This window comes from Numida meleagris, chromosome 11 (assembly GCF_002078875.1).
Source record: "Numida meleagris isolate 19003 breed g44 Domestic line chromosome 11, NumMel1.0, whole genome shotgun sequence".
In the NCBI taxonomy this organism is placed as follows: Eukaryota; Metazoa; Chordata; class Aves; order Galliformes; family Numididae; genus Numida; species Numida meleagris.
The window spans coordinates 4,401,999-4,424,807 of NC_034419.1; the positions used below are offsets into that span (position 1 = coordinate 4,401,999).

A 22,809-nucleotide genomic window follows, 5' to 3' on the forward strand; every position below is an offset into this window, starting at 1 on the left:
AGACTAGATGATCTTAAGAGGTCTTTTCCATGATTATGATTCTATGAAAATATGTCATCATTGCTTAAAACCTGGATAAATGTTTTTTCCCTGCTTTACACCACCTATATCAAAATAAGTATGTTCAATGAAGCGGCCACCTTAGATTTCTAACAGGAGAGTCATAAAAAGAAAGTGAAATAATGTAATTGAACTAGAGCTTCCCTTAGGGGAGTTATAAGGTGTTGTGAAAAGATAGAATTAATCCCTTTTGGGGGGTGAATTAACTGGGGGAAAAGTGTGACTACTGAGATCACAATTTTCTTTTATGCTTTGATGGATATGTCCCAAGTTCTTGAAAAAGATTATACAATCTGCTGAACCAGTAAATACAAAGACCTAGCATTGAGTGGTATCCATAGGATATCAACATTTAATAATGTCTTTCTTCCTCTTTGCCTGGCAATAAATTAGGGCTCGGAGATTATTATTACTTTTTTTTCAGCATTTCTTTGTTTGTTGTATGGCTGTTTGAGGGCAGATTTTACTTCCTTGTTTTTCATAAATATTAGCATTCAATTTGCATTAAAAAAGACAAGATTATGACCGTTTTCAGCTGAACCTATTAATCTCCTTGGTAGGAAGTCTGCCACACTATCTTCTTTGGATGTTTTAAAGTGATTGCACAGATAGTAAGGTTATCTGCTCTTTTTTATTTTTTTTTTCTTTGACTGGCATTACCTGTGCAGGAGGCTGTGGAGTATGAGCAGTTCTATTTCAGAATTACTGAGCATACTGCTGTATCTTGCAGCTTCCACAATCACAAAGTTGGTTCCACTTCAGTCAACCTAGTCTGTCTTTGCTGTGTCATGTGCATTTTGCATTCTCTTCCACTGAGCTAAGTAACCTAAAACTTCCTCACTATCTGGTTTAATTTGTATCTATATATCAAACTGATTTGGAATTTTATATTTTGTCATCATGACAATACATGAGATATGAGCATTAAATGCACTACTGTTTGTGGTTGAGCTTAAGTAGCATCTGTAGGTTATTATTACTTTATGCGGCACACAGTTCTCTGAGTTCTGGCCTGTTTCTAGCAAGCTGTTTTGACTTGCAAACAAATCAGTCAGTGCCATGTAAACTGTGCAAATCCTGCCCGATGAGCTAAAGCTTCCTGACATATTTGTCAACAATTCTGAATGAATAATGTGAAGTGTACTGCTGCACAGATTTTCAGCAGAAGACAGGGGTTTGCTAGGGTTGTTTTTTTGTTTGTTTGTTTTTTGTTTTTTTTTTTGCTAGGTTTACAGATTATAATTGTTCATGCATAAGAATAGTTTGGGATTATACTGGTTCTTAATCCATTGTTACTTATCAGGGCTTCTTATTGAAAGTAGCCAATATACAGAATTTTTGGCATGCTCATTTGTTTTGATTCCTACAGTCTTTGGAACAATGACCCAGTGCAATCAGCTGACAATCAGGAACCTGCAGCTGTGCCCTTAGAAACATGTCCTTCATAATCACAACAGAACTGTTAATACACGCATTTCTGATAAATTTTGTAGCAGCTAGAAGATTATTAAAGATAACTAAACAAAGCGATTGACTTTTGAAAAAAGTCCTCTAGCACACCATATGATTCTACACACTGTAAAAATCTTGCAATTTTCTGACTTATGTCATTGTTTAGAATGACTAGATAGTATAGACTAAATAGTCAAATACAAATGAAATTGTTTGGGAGGACGGAGGTGTAATTCCATTGATCTTATGAAGGTGTTATTTCATTAAATCTCATCCTCAGAAGTACACCAGTTCCATTCAATTAAATGAATATTTTGTGATGGCAAGCATTGGAAAAACCCAGAGCACATATGTAGGCTCTCTTACCATGCTGAATACCACAGAACAGGAAAAGGCTTTTAGAACTCATTGGCTGAAAAGTAACTGAAATGCATAAGGAGCCTCTTAAACGCAGTTACTGCTGTGTATGCTTATATGAACCTATCTATCTATCTGTCTTCTTCTGAGGCGTTTCTCTCACTGATAATTTTCCTGTGCTGTGGGTAGCATGGTAGGGCAAACAGGCCAAGCAGATATATATCTTTCATTTCTGTGTATTTCAACGTATAAGGATTGCCCGAAACAATTTCTTTGGAAAAGGTACAGATCTCAGCAGGAGGAATAATTTCTTTTGTAAAAGGTTGAGATTTCCTTTTTCAATCCTATGTTTATGTGATTAAAGGTCACTGGAAAGCAAGCAGATGTTTGTTTGCCAGTATACTATTTAAAATAGTAATATTTTGTCAAAGTTAACAGCCTACCATGAAAGCAAATGACTAAGTATGGATTCCAAAAGCTTAGCTAAACCCCTTTTCCATCTGTGTTGCTATGTGGATCTTGTAAAGGATGAATATCTTGGTTTGGGAGTTCTCTGATGACTGAAAAGCGCAAGCACGGGTGAGGCTGCCTTGTTCACTAAATGCTGTTGTGGCTGCAGTGATCTTTACTTTGCACATGTGTTAGTGCTGGTGCTGAGATTTTAAAAATTATTTTTAAATACCTTATATTAAGGTACACATCCTTAAAGGTTGTTATTAGGAGGGAAGTGCAATTTCTATGGGGAGAAGAGTGAGAGTGAGCTATTGCATAATTCCCTGTTCTTTGTAACTTACCGTACATCCCTCTGCATCTTTTGAATTTGCAGTAACTCTGTAATTGTATTCAGCTTCTGAGAAAATAGGAATCTTGATGCTTTATAGAAAGCATGCTAATGAGGGCTACGTACTTTTTCAGTGTGTCTTTTCTTATCATAAACTTATACAGAAAAATTGATCTGGATTGCCACTTCATAGCATCATTTTCATCTGCTTCCAACTTAACAACAACACAAAAAACTCAACAGATTTCGAAGGAAATTATTTGGGCATGCTCTAGTCTTACTCTTAACTGGTAATATATACCATGAAGCTCGCAATTAGCTCTCTGGGTTGCGTGAACTTAATAAATACATACATTTGTTTGACCATATTAGTGGCATCTAATTAGGCAGTGCCAGAAATGAGTTATTTTTACGCATAGATGAAAGCCAGCAGAGATTCCTGATTTGGGATTGTCTGTGTATTTTGTAAAACTTTTAATAATACTATGTTGTAAACATGTACTGTACCTGATTAATCACATAAATAAGAGTTTGAGTGATTACTGAGTGGGGGAAATATTAGAATATCTCATACTGATATGCATGCTTTGGAAATGTCTAGCCAAAATGTAGACTGTTTCTACACTGATCTCAAGATCATGCTTATATTCAAGACTTACGGGAAAAGAACTGCGAAGAGTAAGAGTTTTTCAATAATGTCTGTATTTATGCTAATTTTCATGCAGCAGTTTGTTTACAGAGAGATTAAGTCATCTTCATTGCAGTCATTAGTAGAGACTGTTATATGCAATGGATTCTTGGAAAAGAGAGTGCTCAAGCTCATTTTGAAGCAAAGCTGACTGTAGGAGCCTAAGAACTGATTGTCAGCCTGAATGATTTATTGTCTTAAATGAAGCCATTGCTTGATGATTTTTTAATTCAGTGTTCTGCATTCTGTACAGTTTCCTCTCATAGCAGAGTTAACTTTACCTCACTTGTCTCAATGGCAGGGAATGGGCATGACTGTAGACAGGAAGCAGGCTTGCCCAGCTGCTATTGCAAAACCTTCTGTTTGTCACTAGAGTTTAAAACAGATTGATCACCATCCTCAGCTAAGTGACTCCGGTGAAATATCTGTAGTCTATAGCTGAGTTTCTGCTTAAAGATAGATTTCTTACATTATAATTGTAGTTAGAATTGACAGCTTTTTTTTCTTTTTTGATTGGTAAAGCTGATTGATATAGCCATAAAATACAATAAATAGAGATGGGATACAAATGTACAAGATGAATATTACAATGTTCATTGATAATATTTCAGAACTCTCCTTATTTGTGCTGGGACAAAATTATAAAAATAAAAATCGGATATACTCTGAAAGACTAGAATAAGTTTACTTAGCATGGAAGAACACAGAGACATGCAATAATTAAAACTTTCTGAAAGATAAAAATGAGAAAAGTGCTTTCTCTTAGAAACTTCTGTTTACTTGGCAACAATTTCTGCGAACTTTTTTTCACAAAGATTGCATGGTGAAACTGAGTATTAAATTACAGGATCTCTCTTTACTTGATTGTGCATCATTTCTGTCAGTGAGTTTTGTTTTAGAATAAGATACACCCATCAGAAACAAAATGACCATTTAGTTATTTTGTGCCTATTGTGAATGGAATGACTGATCCAGCAAGACATCCAAGAAGATTCTACGTTAAGGGTGCAGTTAAGGGTCTCACTGTGTCAGGCACCTATGTCCTGAAAAATCGCTAAATATTCAGAATTGCCAGAACTTGGTGTGCAGTCCATTTCTTTTTTTGCACTGCAAAGCTATTAAGAAGCATAAACCACTTCTATATATAAGGAACACTGTGTCATGCACATACCCTCAGGCAGGACTTGAAGTGATGGGACAAGGAGAAGGTGCCATCTTCTTATGACCTGCTATGAAGATTGGTGGGGAGCATCACCTTGGGATTGTGTTTGCCCGAGATGTATGCGACATGCACTTACAATTATACGGATGAGGCTTCAACACTGTCTCTGACACAAGCATTTTCAATAGCAATTCTCTCCATTGTGTTAATTTTTACCTACTGTGCAATGCAAATTAAGTCTCTCACCTACCTCATTGTCTTGTAAATAATGCATAGGCTTAATGATATGTCTATATAAAACCATCGTCTTCTAAAAGTTTTCCTCCGTAACAGCTGATATGCATTTCCATAAATACTTCTGAAAATGACAGCATGTAGTTTTCACAGTAGTTTTACTGTGTAGCTCTGTCTGCCTTTCAGAGACTTAACAGACATTGTCGACGCAGCTGAAAATTCAGCTGAGGAAGAAAGTATCATTCTCATTTTGTGTCACTGGAGCAGGCGTACTTCAAGTATGTTGCAGCTTTTAGCAGTGTTGCTGGGATTCTGTTCCTTTATTTCAGCTAGTGACTCATACTGCAGTGCAACCAGAGGCATCACATTCACATCACCTTTCAGCTTATTATTCAGGGCAAAGCAATTGTTAGCATGGTAAAATATTCTGCTGAATACTTCATGCCTCATTTATGAAATATTTGGTTTAAAGCAAAATTCTAATCTCTTCAGCCTAAATCATCTTAATGTGTCTCTGAAATCCCCCAGACCCTCTTACTAATATGCTATTTCCAATAATAACGCCTTTTTGTTCTGTTTTTCTAACAGCTAGCAGTGTGTGTTTGCAATCACAAATCTTAGCTGAGGCCCCGCTTCTATAACGTCAGAAGTTAAACACCAGTGGAACCATGCAGAACTTCAGTCTGCCTTCAAAATGAGATTTGCTAATGGAATATATTGCCAGAAAAAGAAAAAAGTTTTCAGCAAGGCTGATAGGTTAAGAATAGAAGCTGAGATATTTGGACCAAGTGTAATAGTGAGTTCCATAGCTAAATTAGAAAATGCTGCTTTTTCCTTCTTTATTTGATTTTCCTCTGAAAAGCTTATTCTTCATATTTAAACTTTTTTACTTCTCTTTTCACTTGAAAACCAGGATTCTGGGATCTTCTGTTCTCCACAAGCATTAAATAATTTTCTTACATGTATTTTTTAAAAATGTCTTATCCTTGTTTTTGTCAAGGTTACTCTAACTGGTCTACAGACCATTTGATGATTTTTATTCTGCTAGTACCTGCAGACTCTAAAGGGATTTCAACGCTAATCCTTTCCCTAAATATTTCCCTTTCTTAAAGGTAACACATAAATGTAGAGAAAAGCCAGCAAATGGGAGCAAGGATAATGCAGAGTGGACACTGTAGCAAATCTCATGATGTGTTCTCACAAATAGTAACGTGTAGTGTGTTTGTACATTTCAGAAATATTCTGTTTTCAAATACATTTATTCATCAACACCCAATTAAGTTAAATCCATTTCTCAGGACATGCTGCTGTTCTGCAGGTATTCATTTTCATTAAATACAGCTTAATTACAGTAAGATTAAGCTGAGGTATCTGTATTTTTTTCATTAACTGCCACTAAACCACTGCGGCTGGCCTAATGATGTTCTGTCAGTCTGCATGTTTCTACCAAGCACATTTTATTTCATTATCTCTTAAATCCTTTTTAATTCTTCTGGAACTATTGCTATAGGATCCACTCATGCTTTTATTTTAATGAAGCACATTGAAGCAGGTTTTAATGAATTTCTTCCGTGAATTAAACTCTGTTAAACTCTGTGACTGGGGAGACTTGTGAAGATCTCAGTTCAAATCCAGTAAATTAGCCTGTTTAACAAGTTAGTAGCAATGAAATGGTCAGGAAAAAAAAAAAAAGCAAACTTTTCAATATTGTGCTTTTTTTTTTTTTTTTTTTTTTGCAAATGGCATCTCCTTGCACAAGATGTGCAGGCGACAAGATTGGTTTAACTGTGAATGAAGGACTGCAGCTTTTTCTGTGAATCACCTTTCCACGTTCGTTAACTTAAGAAGTTAACCTGGAACAAGGTAAAATGATGGCTAAATGAAAGCTTCTATTAACTTTATTAATGTTTCTCGTTTTAGTCATTGAACAGCTGTGAAAGTATACTGAAGCTCAGGGAGTTTATTTTTTAGTCCAAGCAAGGACAGAATCAGTCTAGAGAGAATGGAGTAAGTAGGATTTGTGAACCCTTTGCCTTCAGCAAATGCTGAAGAAAATGTTGAAGTTTTTTCCATCTTTATCTCCTTTAAAGTAGTCTTTTAATTCAGCAACACTTGACCTATTCCAGTTCTATTCTTCTAGCTTTTTAATGCTTATTTTTTTTAAAGGAACTGAATAAACAGTATCCTTATATGTTTCGTAGAGTATCTCTGTAGGTATTCAGAGAGATTATACCATTGTCTGTAGGAATAAACTGGAAATTTGGTAAAACATGGAAAGAAGGCTCTCTTGGCAATGTATGTGTCAGCTCAGTTAATGAAAAGTACATTTTTATCAGCATGAGCTACAAATTTAGAAGTGAAATCCAACGTTTTAAATTCAAACTGCAAAGTGTTTCTTCTGGGTCACAGGCAGTCACTAAGAAGTGGTCTGTTACTACCTAAGAGGCAGAGCACTTCTGGAAAGAGGGGCATCATCTTGCTTGTTTGTTTTGTTAGGATTTTACTTTTTTGAACAAAGCTAAGATGCCTGATAATACCCTTTCTCCAAATTATGCAGATCACCCTTTATAATAACACATGGGTCTGTTCAGAAACCAACAGAGGAGAATATGCATCCACACATGCACAAAAGCAGTAATTCCCAAATCTTCATGAACCAATCTCAGTTTACACCACCATCGCTGCTCGGTAGTGTTTTTCCATCTACCCTGGTTCTCCCCCCTCCAGTGGGGATTCCTACTCTCTTCTGCCTGTTCCTGGACTCCTGCAGTTATATTCTTTTATCCTCTCTCCTTTATAGAGCACTGCTTCTCTTCACCTATTGAGCCCACAGAGTGGACCTAAACAGAATGTTAACATACCCCACCAATTGGGAAATACAATATCAAAATAAAGGCTTAAAATGTAGTCTACTTATTTCTAGCCTATCTGTCATTGATTCTCTAATCTTGAGTATTCTTTCCTGATAAATATGCATTTTATACCTAAAAATTTTAGTCATCTGTTTAAAGTAGGTAGGGAGACGGGGGGTGTGGTAGTTTTTTTTGTAAATCAGTTTTGCCCTAACTGTCAGTAAGATCCTGAATGAAAAGCTGTTTTCTCCACAGCCGCTGAACCACTGCCATCACTACCTTGTGGATATGGTTGTTACAGGTACACTGGGGAAACAAGGCTGTGGAGATCAACTTTGAGGTGTTTTAAAACTGTAAAATCTTATAGATAGGATAGGATACCTCAGTTGGAAGAGACTTTCAAAGATCATCAAGTCCAACTGCTTGACCACTGCAGTGCTAACAAAAAGTTTAAGCATATTATTGTGGACGTTATCCAAATGCCTCTTCAACACTGACAGGGGAAGAGACATTTGGATAATCAATTATCAGTAATTATTTATGATATGAATTATTTGTAATTCATATCAGATGTAGTTATTTGTAAAAACCTTTATGTATTTCTTGTTAATATATTTACTTAAATTTACTTTCATTTTTTTTTGGAATTGAGATTTTGGACTATCAATTTGATAATAAAATCTCTCTATATTTTCTGTTTATTATCAAAACTCATATTGTATGAGCCAACAGTTTTGCTTGTTAGAACTTTGTCTTCACTTTCTCCACTAATCACTTTGTCCTAGAAATACAGTAGCTATGGATCAGAAAATAAAGACAGTGGAAAGCGAATGGCACCTGGTGAAATTTGGCTGGAAAGCAGCCGTGTGGAATAATCCACAATTAGAGCTGAGCACTGTGTTGACTGCTAATTTGTCTCTTCATTTGTGAATTGTAACAATAAGATCAATGTTTACTATTTACTTTCTATCACTGTTTCAACAACAAATGCAAAATTTCAGTATGATCCTCCTATTTCCATGTTTGAACAAAAACAGCTAATCACAGAACGTGGTGCGAACAAAACTGTCTTTTTAATAAGCTAAGCTATCAGGTTGTTTGGAATTTCAGTGGATATTTCTGATATTTCTGGATACTCTACTAAGTTTTTGTAGATATACTGGATATATTATCCTTTCTGCTATAATAGGTTAGTTGCTTGGTAAAACGGTACTCATGTCTGGAGAAACATACAGAGGAGGTGACTGAAAACCTAAGCATTAATGCAGTTATGTTGGACACAGCATTTATCAGCCGTGAAAAGCTCAAACCAGCTGACTGCAGCAACATGAGTAAAGACCTATCCATATACACACCATCAAAACTGAAACATTATTGATGCAAACAGGGAAAGTACCGGAGCTTGTCTGAATAATGTCTATGGAAGTATTCTTAGAAGTACTTGATTCTGATTTTCTGAAAATTAAAGCACAGCTATCAGCATCTTTTTTTATTACATTAATGTCTTGCAGAATTCTCCATCATCTTGTCACCTTGCAGAGCTTTCTGTGAATGAAGGAAAGCCTGGACTCTAGCGGATCAGTAAGGTATGCCTGCATTCCATCTCACAGTTAACATTTTTCACTAACATCTCAAAATAACATGGAATCCAATCTGTACCATCAATTTTGTTACAAAAGGAATACTATCGTATTTTGTCTCAAACCTTAAAATCACTAGCTTAATTTTCCCATGTGGCTACAAATCCAGATGATGAATAAAAGAGCAGTGAAAGAATGAGCAAGAGAACCAAGCTCGTCTCTGATCCCTCCATTACACTGAATTTCCTTTGAGAGTGACAGTAACACTGAAATTACTTTCCTTTTTTCTTGTGATTTTCATCCTCCCTTAAAAAATGTGCAAAAAATATTTGCAAAGTTTTGATTACAGTACGAGTAGAAATGTATCTGCTCATTTGCTGAGCATATGCAGTAGGATACCAATGTGTTGCTGATCCAGAATGGTGCACATGCTTGGTGCCTGTCTGTCACTATGTCAGTCCACAAAGAAAACAATAATAATAAATATAATAATTATTATATTTTGCTATCTTTCTCCCCAAGGGCCCTACACAGCTTAACCTTCATAACACTTTTAGAAAGTTGGTTTGGATTTTTATTCTCTTCACTGCTGTTTGATGTGTATACCCAAAAACATTTTGGAACTCAAGGGAATGCAGCTTTAAGTGTCATGAGTGAAGGAAAAACACTTCCCTGAGGGATGACTCAGGACACGAGATCTGTTTCTCCTACTAATTTACCATGGGAAAATTTGCTAGAATTCTGAAAATGTGAACACTGTTTAAAAGGCCCTTTTGTGCATTTGTCATCCATTTACTATAATAGAGAGCTACTTGACTGGGAGATATTGCAGGTGTTGTGTATTACAGAGCATTCAAAGCATTCCCTACATGTTACAGCTGATACACAAAAGATCATTTCAAATGCTTAAAAATGAAGCAGTTCTATAGTAATGTGACCATATAAATGCATGTGAAAAGACAATATGTTGTCAGAGATACAATTTTCTGTTTAAAAAATGTGAAGAAACCGTAGACAACAGCTGCTCAAGAAAAAAAGTACTTTAATACTACAGCTGAATGGCTATTCCTGTAATAGTGATACATGAAACCTTAGAATCACTGCGTGCTGCAAGATACTGTCACTCAAAACAGACAACTCAAGACCAAATTCATCATCCTATTTTCATTTCTTTTATTTTTTTCCTCTATGGACTGAGAATTGTTTGTGAGCTGTCAGACTCAGTACTGGATAAAAGACAGTGCTATGCTGTTTCATTAATGAACTGTAAAGAACATCCTAGTAAAGGATTCCTGGAGTCATAGAGCCACTGGTTTTAAGAGTCAGTTTCTGTATCAATACAGCACTGACAGAAACTCTTACACTGTGCACTGTTTAGTCTTTTTTTATGACTTACCCTTTACTGATCCGCACCTGTTAATCAATTCTAATTATGCAGTTTTTATTTATGTTTAGAATGATATAAAGAGTGTCCTTGGTACTAGTGATGCACGACTTTTTGGATTCTGTTTTTAACCATATCCCTTGTTGGTAATGTCTTCATCTCTTGGACGAGGCTAGCTAATTTATTTGCTTCCTCCTAAGAGAAGGCTGCTGCAGCAGTACAGTGACTCAGCTAATCTAAATTGTTATCTTTTCTGGCTGAATTGAAATCTTTTCCCTGTATATGGAACCAAAATACAGAATTTTCTGTGAAGATTCCCAGTTTCAAAAGAAAATTTATATTAATTACAAATAAAACTAGGTAACTGATTTCAATTATCTGTCAAATTCTGTGATAAAGCTAAATTTCTTGCAAAATGTAAGCATCTGACTTTTACTGTACATTGCATTATATTTAATACTTGTGCCTGGATTTTGGTATGTGAAAAAGAAGCTTAATGAAAAGCACAATTAGTCTTTTGACAGAAAATGAAAATTGCTGTGCCAATAGGACAAATATTAAACATTTTTCTACAAATAAAATGGTAAGCATTGAAATAAAAATTCTCCCCTGCAGCTCTCATAGCTGGAAAAAGTGATCCTGTTGTGCAATGAAGAATCATTCTAAGATTCCTGCCTTAGGGGAAAACCCACCTGTGTTAGCACTACGAGTTCCCCTTTATGCTATCTTGCAAAACAGCTGTTGTGGGTAGAGGCATTGCCCATACTGTGATGTTCTCTTGGAAAATGTCCTGCCAGCTGTCAACATTATTTATTTATTTATTAGAGGAAAGAAATTAGTATAACTTGAGTGTCTCTCCTTGTCATAATAGATGGCACAGAAAGAGATATGCCCCTGGAGTGATGCCCACTTCCTAGATCAGAGGTAACATCAGTGAAATGAGTCAAGCTCCATGTGTTTTGAGTAAGACCTTACATCTTGCTTTAAGGGAAGTATTTCTCTAAGAATTCTTATCTGAGTTTTAATTTCCCACCTCATGACACTTCACACTTCTTCCATGCTCTGTTTGATTTTCACTCACAAGCTGTAGTAATTGTTCTGCTAAGGGGTTGGAGGTTAGGTTTTTCACACCATTGCAAAATGCTTATTATTCAAATCTAAATTTAAGGCATTAAAGTCTTATAGAGCCAAGGTCAAGGGAGCTGATTCTGTAACTGCATGCTATATAAGGTTTATGGAATTCCGTAATTTATTATATTACTAAAAAAAACTTCCAATATTATCCCTGATAAGGGGAAAAATATTGTGTAAGCAAGAACAATATAGCTTAATTTGCATGCTTTGTATTGATTTTATTTCACACTGAAAAATACAGAAATAAGACTATTGTAGCAGAGCACTTCTATGAGGAATGGGAAAGAGGATTGTTACATAACTTTTGGTTGCTGTTAAGTCTTGTAGCATCTCTGAGTGTCAAATGTCAGAGATTATGGAACTGAAACAGAGCAAGAGATAAATGAGAAAAAAATCAATCTCTCAAATAACCTGGGAGTGATTCTAAGAATGATTTCTTAATTGTACTTAAAGCACAGTTACCTCCAGAGCAATTAAAACATTCTGTTAGTGTAATGCAACTGCATCGCGAAAGAGCTATTAAGTATCAGAAGTTAGAAAGTCATTATTTGTTAAGACATTCAAATCCTGATCGAGACCTAAATCTGTTGTTCTGTCTTGCACCAGCCTCTCTTATTTCCATTCATTTCAAAGAGCCTACTGGAAAGGAGTTTTTTTTTTCCCACTCATTTGAGATCTCTGAAAGGAGTATAACTCTTAATGAAACAGATAAATATAAAAATTGATATGACAGTTTTAATAGCAGTTAGAGCGTATCAACAACCATTACTTCAAAAGTTAAATTCACAGTATTACATAAACGTTGTCACTGTGATGCACCATTCTTCTTGACAGTACAAAAAACGTAGGTGGGTTGGTACTTGCATTTTGTACTGCTGCGAACGTCATAAAGGTTTGCTTTTAGAAAGCACTCAGGAATCCATTTTAAGTCCAGTTGATTATTCATGGGTTCTGAAGCATCTATGATTCTTTAAACAGTCAAAATATTTATAGTGATATATTCTATAAAAGTATTAGAGGGCATAATCATTGTTATGTAAACAATGAAAGAGTGTTTCAATCAATACAGAACTTACTACATCATGATTTTGCAATGTTGAATTCCCTTAGCTAATGCTAAAACTGTTCTCTGGCTCCCTCTGAGAAACAATCAGGAACAGGATGAGAGCCTGTGGGTTAAGATTGGGAACAGGACCAATAAAGGACAGATGGTGACTGGGGTCTGCTATAGGCCACCTTACTGCAAGTGTAAGATTTTGCACTTGAGTCAAGGTAATCCCAGATATATACACAGACTGGGAAAAGAACTCCTTGAGAGTAGCCTTGCTGAGAAGGACTTAGGGGTTCTGGTAGATGAAAAACTTAACATGAGCCAGCAGTGTGCTCTTGCAGAAAGCAAATGGTATTCTGGGCACCATTAGAAGAGGGGTGGCCAGCAGGGAGAGGGAGGTGATTGTCCCTCTCTACTCTGCCCTCATGAGGCCCCATCTGGAGTACTGTGTCCAGGTCCGGGGCCCCCAACACAGGAAAGGGGTTGACCTTTTGGAGAGGGTCCAGAGGAGGGCCATGAAAATGATCCAAGGACTGGAGCACCTCTCCTGTGAAGGTGGGCTGAAGGAGCTGGGCTTTTTCAGTCTGGAGATGAGAAGGCTCCAGGGAGATCTCATTACGGCCTTACAATATTGAAAGGGAGTTTATAAATATGAGGGAAATCAACTTTTTACACAGGCAGATAGTGATAGGACAAGGGGAAATGATTTTACGCTAGAGGAGAGAAGATCTAGATTGGACATCAGGGGGAAGTTTTTCACTGAGAGGGTGCTGAGGTGCTGGAACAGTTTGCCCAGTGAGGTTGTAGATGCTCTGACCATGAAGGTGTTTAAGGCTGGGCTGGATGGGGCCTTGGGCAACCTGATCTAGTACTTAATCTAGTAGTTGGCAACCTTGCCCCCCTTGGCCATTCTATGATTCTTTGATATTGCAACTGATGTCTCCACGTTTTACTTTATAGACTAGATCTGCATTCACTGATGATGGTAGAATTAAAGGTACTTTTTGAATGTTACACATTCTGCATAGTATTCACTGTTAATTCATCTCTGAGAAAAAAAAAATCAGTAACAAAACATAATTACATTAGCTCATGTGCTCTGACTCTTTCAATTATTTGCTCATCTTCCATGTTGTACGTTAATGGCTTATCAGGTTTTCACATACATGGTATTCAGAATTAATTTGTGGTAACTAAAGCAGCCAATTAATTAGTTAAATGTGCATTCATCTTAATCACTTCATAAGTCATAAAAAAAAAGAAAATTACAATTTTATTGTGAAGGGCAGATTGGAGGTAAGTGCCACATAACTTTTAATTTACTACGTTTCATCTAGGATTGTGATTTACAGGGTTTTTAACCTTTTTTCATTGGTAGCCAGTCTTAGGCTTATTTTTCACTACTGTATTGCAACTGACCTAAAACTTTATCTATTCAATCATTTAAAATACATATAATGGTACCAAATTCTTGTTCTGCACTCCATAAACTGGTTAAAAGAAAAAAAACTTGCAGAAGAAAAGCATTAAAAAACCCAGTTTTTTTCTACTTGATTATATTGTCTTTGTCTGATTTAGTTGGCAGATTTTTTGATCTTCAGAGATTTTTCGTACACTGTTTAGATTCCTATTGGAAAGACAATTTTTTTAATATGAATTTTGAGTGTTATCTGCTTAAGATAAATCTTTAGATTTTAAAGACAAAAAAAAAATCACATTCCTGTGTAAGCACAGTGAATCTGTAGGTATGCATATGTGTGTCTAATATAATTCAAGCCTTCAGCTCCATTTTTAGCAGAAGAACATTTTTTTTTTGCTTCTTTACCTTTTATGTAGCATTCCCTTAGTATTCCTATTTAATTTTATTCTTTAGATAACAAACAACATAAAATGATGTTATGTGGTAAGGTGCAAGAGCATAAGTACAGCACTGAGATACTGTCCTTTAAAAAAATATTTATTCTTCTGACTCTGTCAAATTCCTGTGTTACTGTCACCATGAATATATATCTTATGTTTGTTACTCATAGGTCCTATTACTTGTTTCTTCTTGTAATGGTGGTTCTCCTCCACACTCAAAAATGTCTAGGTTTTCCTGATAGAATTATCCCAACATTGTACATGTAGGCTGTAAACAGTTTGTTTGCAAAGAACAGTAAAAGTGCCTTAGTATTTGAAGTTGTTATATATTACACAAAATCAGATGGTTAATTGTTTCTAAATCAGTCTTCTAGATTGTATGAGGAAACATCTCTCACTGAGATGTAAAGTTACCTCTGTCTGAGATCAGTAGCATAATAAAGGCTATACTTTCAAAATCAGAAGAATAGAAAGCACAAGAAAGACAGGCCACATAGGTATATTGCATTGTTGATACACTCTAGAAATACAAGTAAACTGTATTTTGTATATGCTTTATTTATAATAGATGTATGTATTAAACATGCCCTTTATATACATTTAATTTGTCAGTCAATTCATGCAATTGTTCAATTTTTGCTGTAAATTATCTTTAAACATTATTTAGATTTCTGTGGGTTGAATACTAAAAAATTTGAAAAATTGCTTTCAGTCTTAATAGAAGTTTAGTCTGAGTAAGGCTGTCAGTATTTGACCCTTCAGCAATCACACAGTAAAAAGCACTTGATGTTTCTCGGTATTTGTATCAATGTATTAAAACATAAACAAATAAAATGCTTAAAACATGGGACATAGTGAGCCAAAAAATCAGAGTATATATATTTATTATTAGGAAATGGAACATAAGACTGCTACTGGTATTGTAGCTTCAGATTTTGGAATATCGTGAGACAAACTATTTTAATAGACTGTCTATTCCATAGTCATTTATTTGTTCTATAGTTATCAATAATATAGATTGTAACCTGTCTTTTTCTATTACAGGTTGTCCTCATGTTCTATACAGAATTTGCTAAGATCCCTCTTCTCAGTAAGCATTACTCATGAGACTACAAAGCTTTTTTTCTGCCCTACTAATTCATTCATGTTCAAAGTTTGCAAAGGTAAAAGTACTGACTCTAATAAATATAAATTATGTCTTAGTTTTTCTATATAGAATTTACTGGACTGCAGAGCGTTGTGAGTGTGTTATGCAGTATTTTTTTTCCAAGAATGCTGCTTGGTTTCATGTTCAAGGAAATACTGCCAGGGGATCATTTGCTTTTGTACTGACAAGGAGACAAAATGTTCTTTTTGACATCAGTACAAGTTAAGTCAGTTTAGTCATTGAGCCCCTTGGAGATTACAGCGCCTTCCCCCATGTTCTTGCTGCCCTCTCTTTGGGATTGTCATGGGTGAAGGAAGAAGCTTGTGTTGTTGGAGCTCTCCTGGCTGCTCTCCTGGGACAGACGTGGGAGAAAAGGAGATTGCTTTTTATTGCCTCCTTAAATACTGCTACAGCCATCAAGTTCTCTCTGAATGCTCGAATCATAGAGTTATTTAGGTTGGAAAAGGCCCCTAGGATCAGCTTCAGCCATCATCCTAACACTACCAGTTCCATCACTAAACCATGTCCCTCCTGATGCTGAGTAGATGATAAATTTTGTTGTATTATTCTTTAAGCCTGAAAATTGCAAGATATTTACAGAAAATAATAAATTCAGCACTTACACGGAGAAACAAAACCAATATCTTTATAACTGAAATGACCCTATGCCTAATAGAACATGAGGAAATGGCCTCAAGCTGCACCAGGAGAGGTTTAGACTGGATATTAGGAAGAGTTTCTTCATGGAAAGGTTGACTAGACATTGGAATGGGCTGCCCAGGGCAGTGGTCCAGTTGCCATCCCTGGAGATATTTAAGAACAACGTGTGCAGTGTATTTCTTGCCAATGCAGAACTCTGTTTAAATTGGTATGCTTATAAAATGTGAAATTGTCCAGGTAAATATTTACTAAGCTGACATAAATAGAAGAGAGCTCTTATGCCTCAATTTACATTAATTTATTTGAGAGTAGTGTAACCTGGAAATTTTCAAATGGAATGTATGGAGTTGCAATCAGATATTCAACTCAAAAAATTGAACGTTTCTTTACCAGATTTTTATAAGCCCTATCTGACCAGAGAGAAATACCCCTTGCATAACAGTCATGCCTTACTCATGTTACCACTGTACGTATGCTATTTTCAAGGATGAAGCACAGGAAAAATAAAATTTCATCAAAAATCTCTGACAAATACCTTGAGAACTCACTAAGAATTGAAGCCACTGCCATTGAATGCATTAGTTTCACAAAAGCGAGGTAAAATTTCCCACTAGTTTTACGGTTTTGTTGCCCTTCTTTATATGTTTTAATTAAAATATTTTGTTACTTATATAATATACCTAACATATACATTTTATGAGGGCTGCTCCAAAGGTAATGCCTTCTATTTTATTATGTTGGCCCGTGATGTCAAAGGTGGATGTTGGTGGGATGGCAGTAGTGGTTGAACCTTCCCACCAGTATTCCATGACGTTCTGTTGCCGTGTGACAGAGGGGCAAACTGACAAAATGGCGTCTGACGTGGAAGTGCATATGAAGCAAAGGTGTGGAATTGAATTCCTCTATCCAGAAAAAATGGCACTCACTGACATTCATCAACACTTATGAATGTTTATGGAGACCAAACAGTGGATGTGAACACAGTGAGGTGGTGGGTGGTGTGTTTCAGCAGTGGTGACAGCAACTGTGGGTCACCTCCACTGGTGCAGGTCTTTACAAGTGCGGCCTGCAGGCTCTTGTTCATTGCTGACGAAAATGCATAGCTAATGGTGGTGACTGTGTTGAAAAACAGTGTTTTGTAATTGAGAATTTGCTCCATCAAGCAGTTACTGTGCCCATTGTATCTGTTGTAATTTCCACGGAAATAAATGAGTCATTACTTCCAGCACAATGTACATATATGCAGCCCAAGACAATTCCTTATCACTCAGCGCATCCCAGGCAACCAAAAGGTTGGACACTCATGGACTAGGTAGTAAAAACTTCGGTGTTTAAATGACCTCCTGACAAAAAGAAAAAAACAATTTGATTAATTTGTTCTCTCTGCTAGAGATCTGTGCTCTGTGCTCTAAGTCAAAATATAGGATTTTGGAAATATAGAAGCTGATTTTGTGTCCTTTCTAATGCAATGACTTAAACAGTTCCTCCCTGGAGTGCCTATTTTTGTCATATCTTCATATGGCTTAGCTGTACTTCTGCCACCTTGGACAACAAAACACAAGGAAGATCAGAAATAGAAAACTGACATGTTTTTGCTTCAGGGACATCATAGCAGCAGGTGTTCTGGGAGAATTCAGTGAATCTGTCTAATGAAACTAAGTGAAAATGGGACTGCTGGAGGTCAGAAACCTCAGGTGAGAGAAGTTGTCTCGATGCATTTGGAAAATTGCATACTGGAAATCTGGAGATGTTTGATAGAAATAATACAAGTATTAGATTATACAGGTGGACCAGTTTTGTAAGAAATGCATCACAGGTGAAATGAATTTGAAATTTTAGGTTTTTAAATTGAGTAATATTTTAAATTCAGCACATCCGTTATACTGTATGTCACCTTTATGCATTGCATGATGTCCTTGGCATATAGTAAACATACACTTCAGCCCTTATTTTCTGTTTCCTTTATACATATGTTCTTTATCAGTCACAGCTATTATCTGTCATATATCTGTGGAATATGTATGACAATTTTTGATGACCTACTGGTTTAAATAAATTATGAGGCTTTTAACAAGACTCCTAGCCTGCATCTCTGCAAGGATTGCCAAGAGATATGCTACAGTCTAGAGGAGTACATTCCTTGTTTGCCTTATTTTCAGCACAGAGATTGTTCAGCACTTACTGTGGAAATGGGCCTAAGTGCCCACTATTCCAAACTCAGTCACACTGTCAGCTATCAATGTTCTTTCCCCTTGGTTCTGTCTTTGTTCCTGCCCTCACCTGGCTCACAGTCAGGAAATGTGTGCATTGCTTAACTACTGCAGGCTTTGCACCACAGGCAGTGAGCAGCCCTGCACCCTGCTGGTGTGGGCAGCCAGCTTCTGCCTGCTTGCAGGCTGAGCTGTACCTGCACACCTGGACATAAATGCAATTAGAAGCATGACGTTAACTTATATATGTGAAACGTAATTCACACAAATAATGGAATGTTTTTGTTCTAACCATGTGGTGCGCAGAAGCCCATGTGGCTCATAGTATGTATGAGCACATAGTTGAAAGAAAATAACTCATTGGATTCTTCCCATTTCTATTTACTATTGCTATATGCATTATATAATGTACACCATGGTGGTTGAGAAGATGACTAATTTTTGTCCATTGAATGTAAATATGCAAGCCTACAAAAATATTTTTTTTGTCAATGAACATGACATGCTGTGAACATGTGAAAAGTCATTATAAAGTGTACTGGTTTGGACACTTCATTCTTGGTTGACACAACTTACCCCAGTAATTTGATCTCTTTTGCACTGTGATTTCTGTGTTAGGAAACAAGATTGAAAATTTCCATTGTACTCTCTGCTTTGATATTGACCCAGTTTATGATTTTTGTCGCTCAACATACCTGTGATTCATTATTCTCACTTCTCAAGAGATGTAATCAATGTTGAAATAACTCACAAATGCGTAGTGAGGTGTTGAAGCATCATGAATAGTGAGCTGGGCAAAAAAGTGCTGTTATTAGTTCTTTCAGGCAGTGTTTTACATAATATTATATTTAGCAAGCGCTCTGTCATTCTACTGATACTCTTTGAACAAAATTTTCCATTTATAGTAAGAGCTACAGGAAGAGCTCTGTTCTTTGTTTTGTTCTGGCCTAGAACCAGGGACCAAGTTCTTCAAGGTTTTAGCCACATTCAGTTGCCAGTTCCCTTAATGCAGTTTTGGATTGCTAATGCCATTACAGTACTTAAGGGTTGCTTTGAATTGCAGTAATCTAACAGATGTTTTAAAAAACTCTGGAGTCTAGGATTGGAGAATGATTCTAAATTTTTAAAATTGTAGTCAGCATAATGGAAGAAGTGAAAAAAAAAATCCTAATTACAGAGGAGATGCTAATAGAGTAGAGGTGGTGTGTTCAAAGTAAATATAAACAGAATATGTAAAGTTGGAAATACCTTCTGTTCTGCCCAGTCGTACACCTCTGGAATGCACAGGGTGTGTGAATGGTGTTCTGCTGCTCAGTCAAACATCCAGCACCTGCTGCAGCCACAGCTGAGGCTGTTGGCCATGATTACAGTTAAGATCAGCCTGTATAATCCTAAAGCAATTACTTTGCTGCATTGAGAATATACAAGAAAGTACCACAGATAAGAATCAGATTTCATCAATCAGAAAACAAAAGTTTTCCACATAAATATGTTAACAAAGATAGAGATCTTCTAGCACACAGATGGGAGCAACCTAACTGCTTGATATTTAATCATTTGTTAATCCATTTTACAGTAATGGATCCTGACATTTAAATTGCTCCCTATCACATTCACTGGCTGCACGTTTCTTGCCTTCATACAAAAGAGTACAGCTGACACTGAAGGTAGGCTTTTGGCCTGCAGTAGAGCCCTGCTTAATACTTTTGTTAATGTGCAAAGTGGAATGGACTGTAGTTCATTCTGCTGCACTTAATTTTGCTTTGCAAGACTGTCTGCTTGTTGTCAGTGTAATCAGCACTTGTGGTGGTGCATAGGAAGCAGTCTGGCCAAAAGGTACAGTTTTCCTACAATCATTCTTCTATCTAGAACAGCAATTTCAAAAATATGTAAGTATCATTTTTGATGGAATCAGACTTTTTCAGTACTATCTTCAAAGGGCAGCAAAGCAGTTGGTACTGCATAAAAACTCTTTTGAGTTTTTCTTCACTTTGGTCTCCAGCCTTTTAGAAGAGAAGGTAGGAGGGATTGTTGCTGCAGCTGTTAAAGTGAGGAGGAACAAACAGCCCCTCAGTCTTGTGATTTTACCATCTGTGAACATGTAATACCAGTAGAAATGATGAACATGCATTTGCCAGAGCAAAGTGCAATATTACACTATCTGCAAATGATTTGCTTCTGTGCTGCGCTGTAGGTCATTTAGCTGTGTAATTGTGTTTACAACTAGGTTTTTGGATAACCTAATGCTACAAAGAGCAGTTTATTCTCTCCAGGTCCCACCAGCCCTCCCTTGTTCCTGATCCAAGCACAGCTCCGCAGCTGATCTGGAAGCACAATCCACTGGCTAGGGAAAGGATGGAAGCACTCCAGCTGCACTTGTGGCCTCAGCTCTTCACACTTGTTTAAGCACTTGTGACCTCACAGCAAAAAGCTGTGTCTATGTGTGACCTGTGCTGTGGGCCAACAGCATGAATGTTCTTTTCCCCCAGTTTCTACGGTATTTAAAATGTACATATTTTTCATAGCACTGATACTGTATTTTGCTGTTCGATAATGTGAACGCTTCTGAATTCAATGATTCAATAAAGAAAATCTTTATTATTAACATCTTAATATCTTATTATCTTTATTGATGATCTGTATGGCGCAGTTGAGCAATAGGACAAGAGGGAATGGCCCCAAGTTGCACCAGGGGAGGTTCAGGGTGGATATTAGGAAGAATTCTTTCTCCAAAGGAGTGATCAGGCACTGGAACGGGCTGCCAGGGGTGATGGCAGAGTCACCGTCCCTGGAGGTGTTCAAGAAACCTGGGGATGTGGCACTGAGGGACGTGTAGTACTGGAGCACCTGTTACACAGACCAATGGCAAAATGATCTGCAATTCTGTATCTCAGATAGATGCGTATGCAACACTGAAGTATGTCTTTCCAGCGATTATCCCCAGATTATCCGAAGACTCAGGCAAAATGGAATTAAGAGCCCTCAAGGAGAAGCCAAGGGCCCGCTCAGCCCCTGCCTGCCGCCCTAGCTCCTGCCTGGAGGGAGCGCGCCCGGAGCTGAGCCCGCCGCGATGCGCTCCCAGCTGCTGCAGTTCCCGCGGCGCTGCCCGCGCCTCCTCACGGCGCGCGCGTCCGTCCCTGCGCGGTGAGCGCGGAGCGCAACTGCAAATAGCTCCGCTCGGAGAGCGCTTCTGCTGCCGTGCCCTGTGCTGTTTGCTGACGAATTACGGCATTTACTGCCGGGGCTATAAATAAAACCACATTCGTACACGCAGTTGACGCCAAGTACCGCACAGCCTCGCGCTCTGACCGTTGCAGTTCCCCGCTGCTGCTGCACCGGGTGACAGACCGAACCTGGCAGCTCGCATAGCCCGAAGGATGCTTTACCGCAGGGTTTTAGCTTAGCTACAGCAGGTGCCGCGGGCGGGCTCAGCGCCAGGGAGGACCCAGGCCGGCAGAAGGCGCGGTGGGGCAGCCGCTCCGCTCTGCTCCGCTGCGTTTCTGCTGTGCCCCCCGGCCTCTGCTCGGCTCCGCACCGCCGCTGCACGCGCGCCGCGCGCTGCTGCCCCCTAGAGGCGGGCGGGAGCGGCGGAGGCGCGCGAGCCGCAGCAGCTGTGGTGAAGGCAGCGCCTCCCCGCCCCGGCCGGCAGTGAGGCGGCGACCGAGCCCGGCTGCGGATCGCAGAGCCCGCTGCGGCGCCCGCCGCCCTCCCGCCCGGCTCCGAGCCCTCCTCCAGCCGCCCTCCAGAGCCTCGCCTTTCTCCCGCCCGGCCAGATGATGAACTTTCTGCGGCGCAGGCTCTCGGACAGCAGCTTCATCGCCAACCTGCCCAATGGCTACATGACGGACCTGCAGCGGCCGGAGCCGCAGCAGCCGCCGCCGCCGCCTCCCTCAGCCTCCTCGGCGCCCGCCTCGGGCTCCCCGGCCGCGGAGCGTCGGCAGCCGCCGCAGTCGGCTCCCCCCCAGCAGCAGCCGCCGCCGCAGCAGCAGTCGGCGGGCAGCAGCTTCTTCAGCTCCCTGTCCAACGCCGTGAAGCAGACGGCGGCCTCGGCCGGGCTGGTGGACCCCACCTCCGCCTCCTCCTCGGCCGCCGGCAGAAAGTTCAAGCTGCTGCTGGTCATCGACGAGCCGCACACGGACTGGTAGGTGCTCGCGCCCCCGGCCCCGTGCTCCCCCTCCCCTCCCCTCCCCGTCCCTC

The 22,809-nt window shown here is 38.6% G+C and overlaps 1 protein-coding gene and 2 long non-coding RNA genes across 4 annotated transcripts in view; all 3 read left to right on the forward strand.

Annotated features, from left to right (window-relative positions):
- Positions 6,501–11,503, forward strand: LOC110404760. Its single transcript, XR_002442480.1, has 3 exons — positions 6,501–6,597; positions 9,098–9,172; positions 11,422–11,503. It is a non-coding gene; the product is annotated as an uncharacterized LOC110404760 (long non-coding RNA).
- Positions 17,247–21,167, forward strand: LOC110405107. Its single transcript, XR_002442685.1, has 3 exons — positions 17,247–17,286; positions 18,004–18,096; positions 20,886–21,167. It is a non-coding gene; the product is annotated as an uncharacterized LOC110405107 (long non-coding RNA).
- SYN2 (synapsin II) overlaps positions 22,257–22,809 on the forward strand; it is a 153,457-nt gene continuing 152,904 nt past the window's right edge. Inside the window, exon 1 of one of the 2 annotated variants that reach the window (XM_021409272.1) lies at positions 22,257–22,753. In XM_021409272.1, the coding sequence (XP_021264947.1) occupies positions 22,386–22,753 (368 nt within the window). In that variant the 5' untranslated portion in view covers positions 22,257–22,385. The remainder of the gene's footprint in view (positions 22,754–22,809) is intronic. The other variant, XM_021409271.1, reaches the window with a different exon arrangement.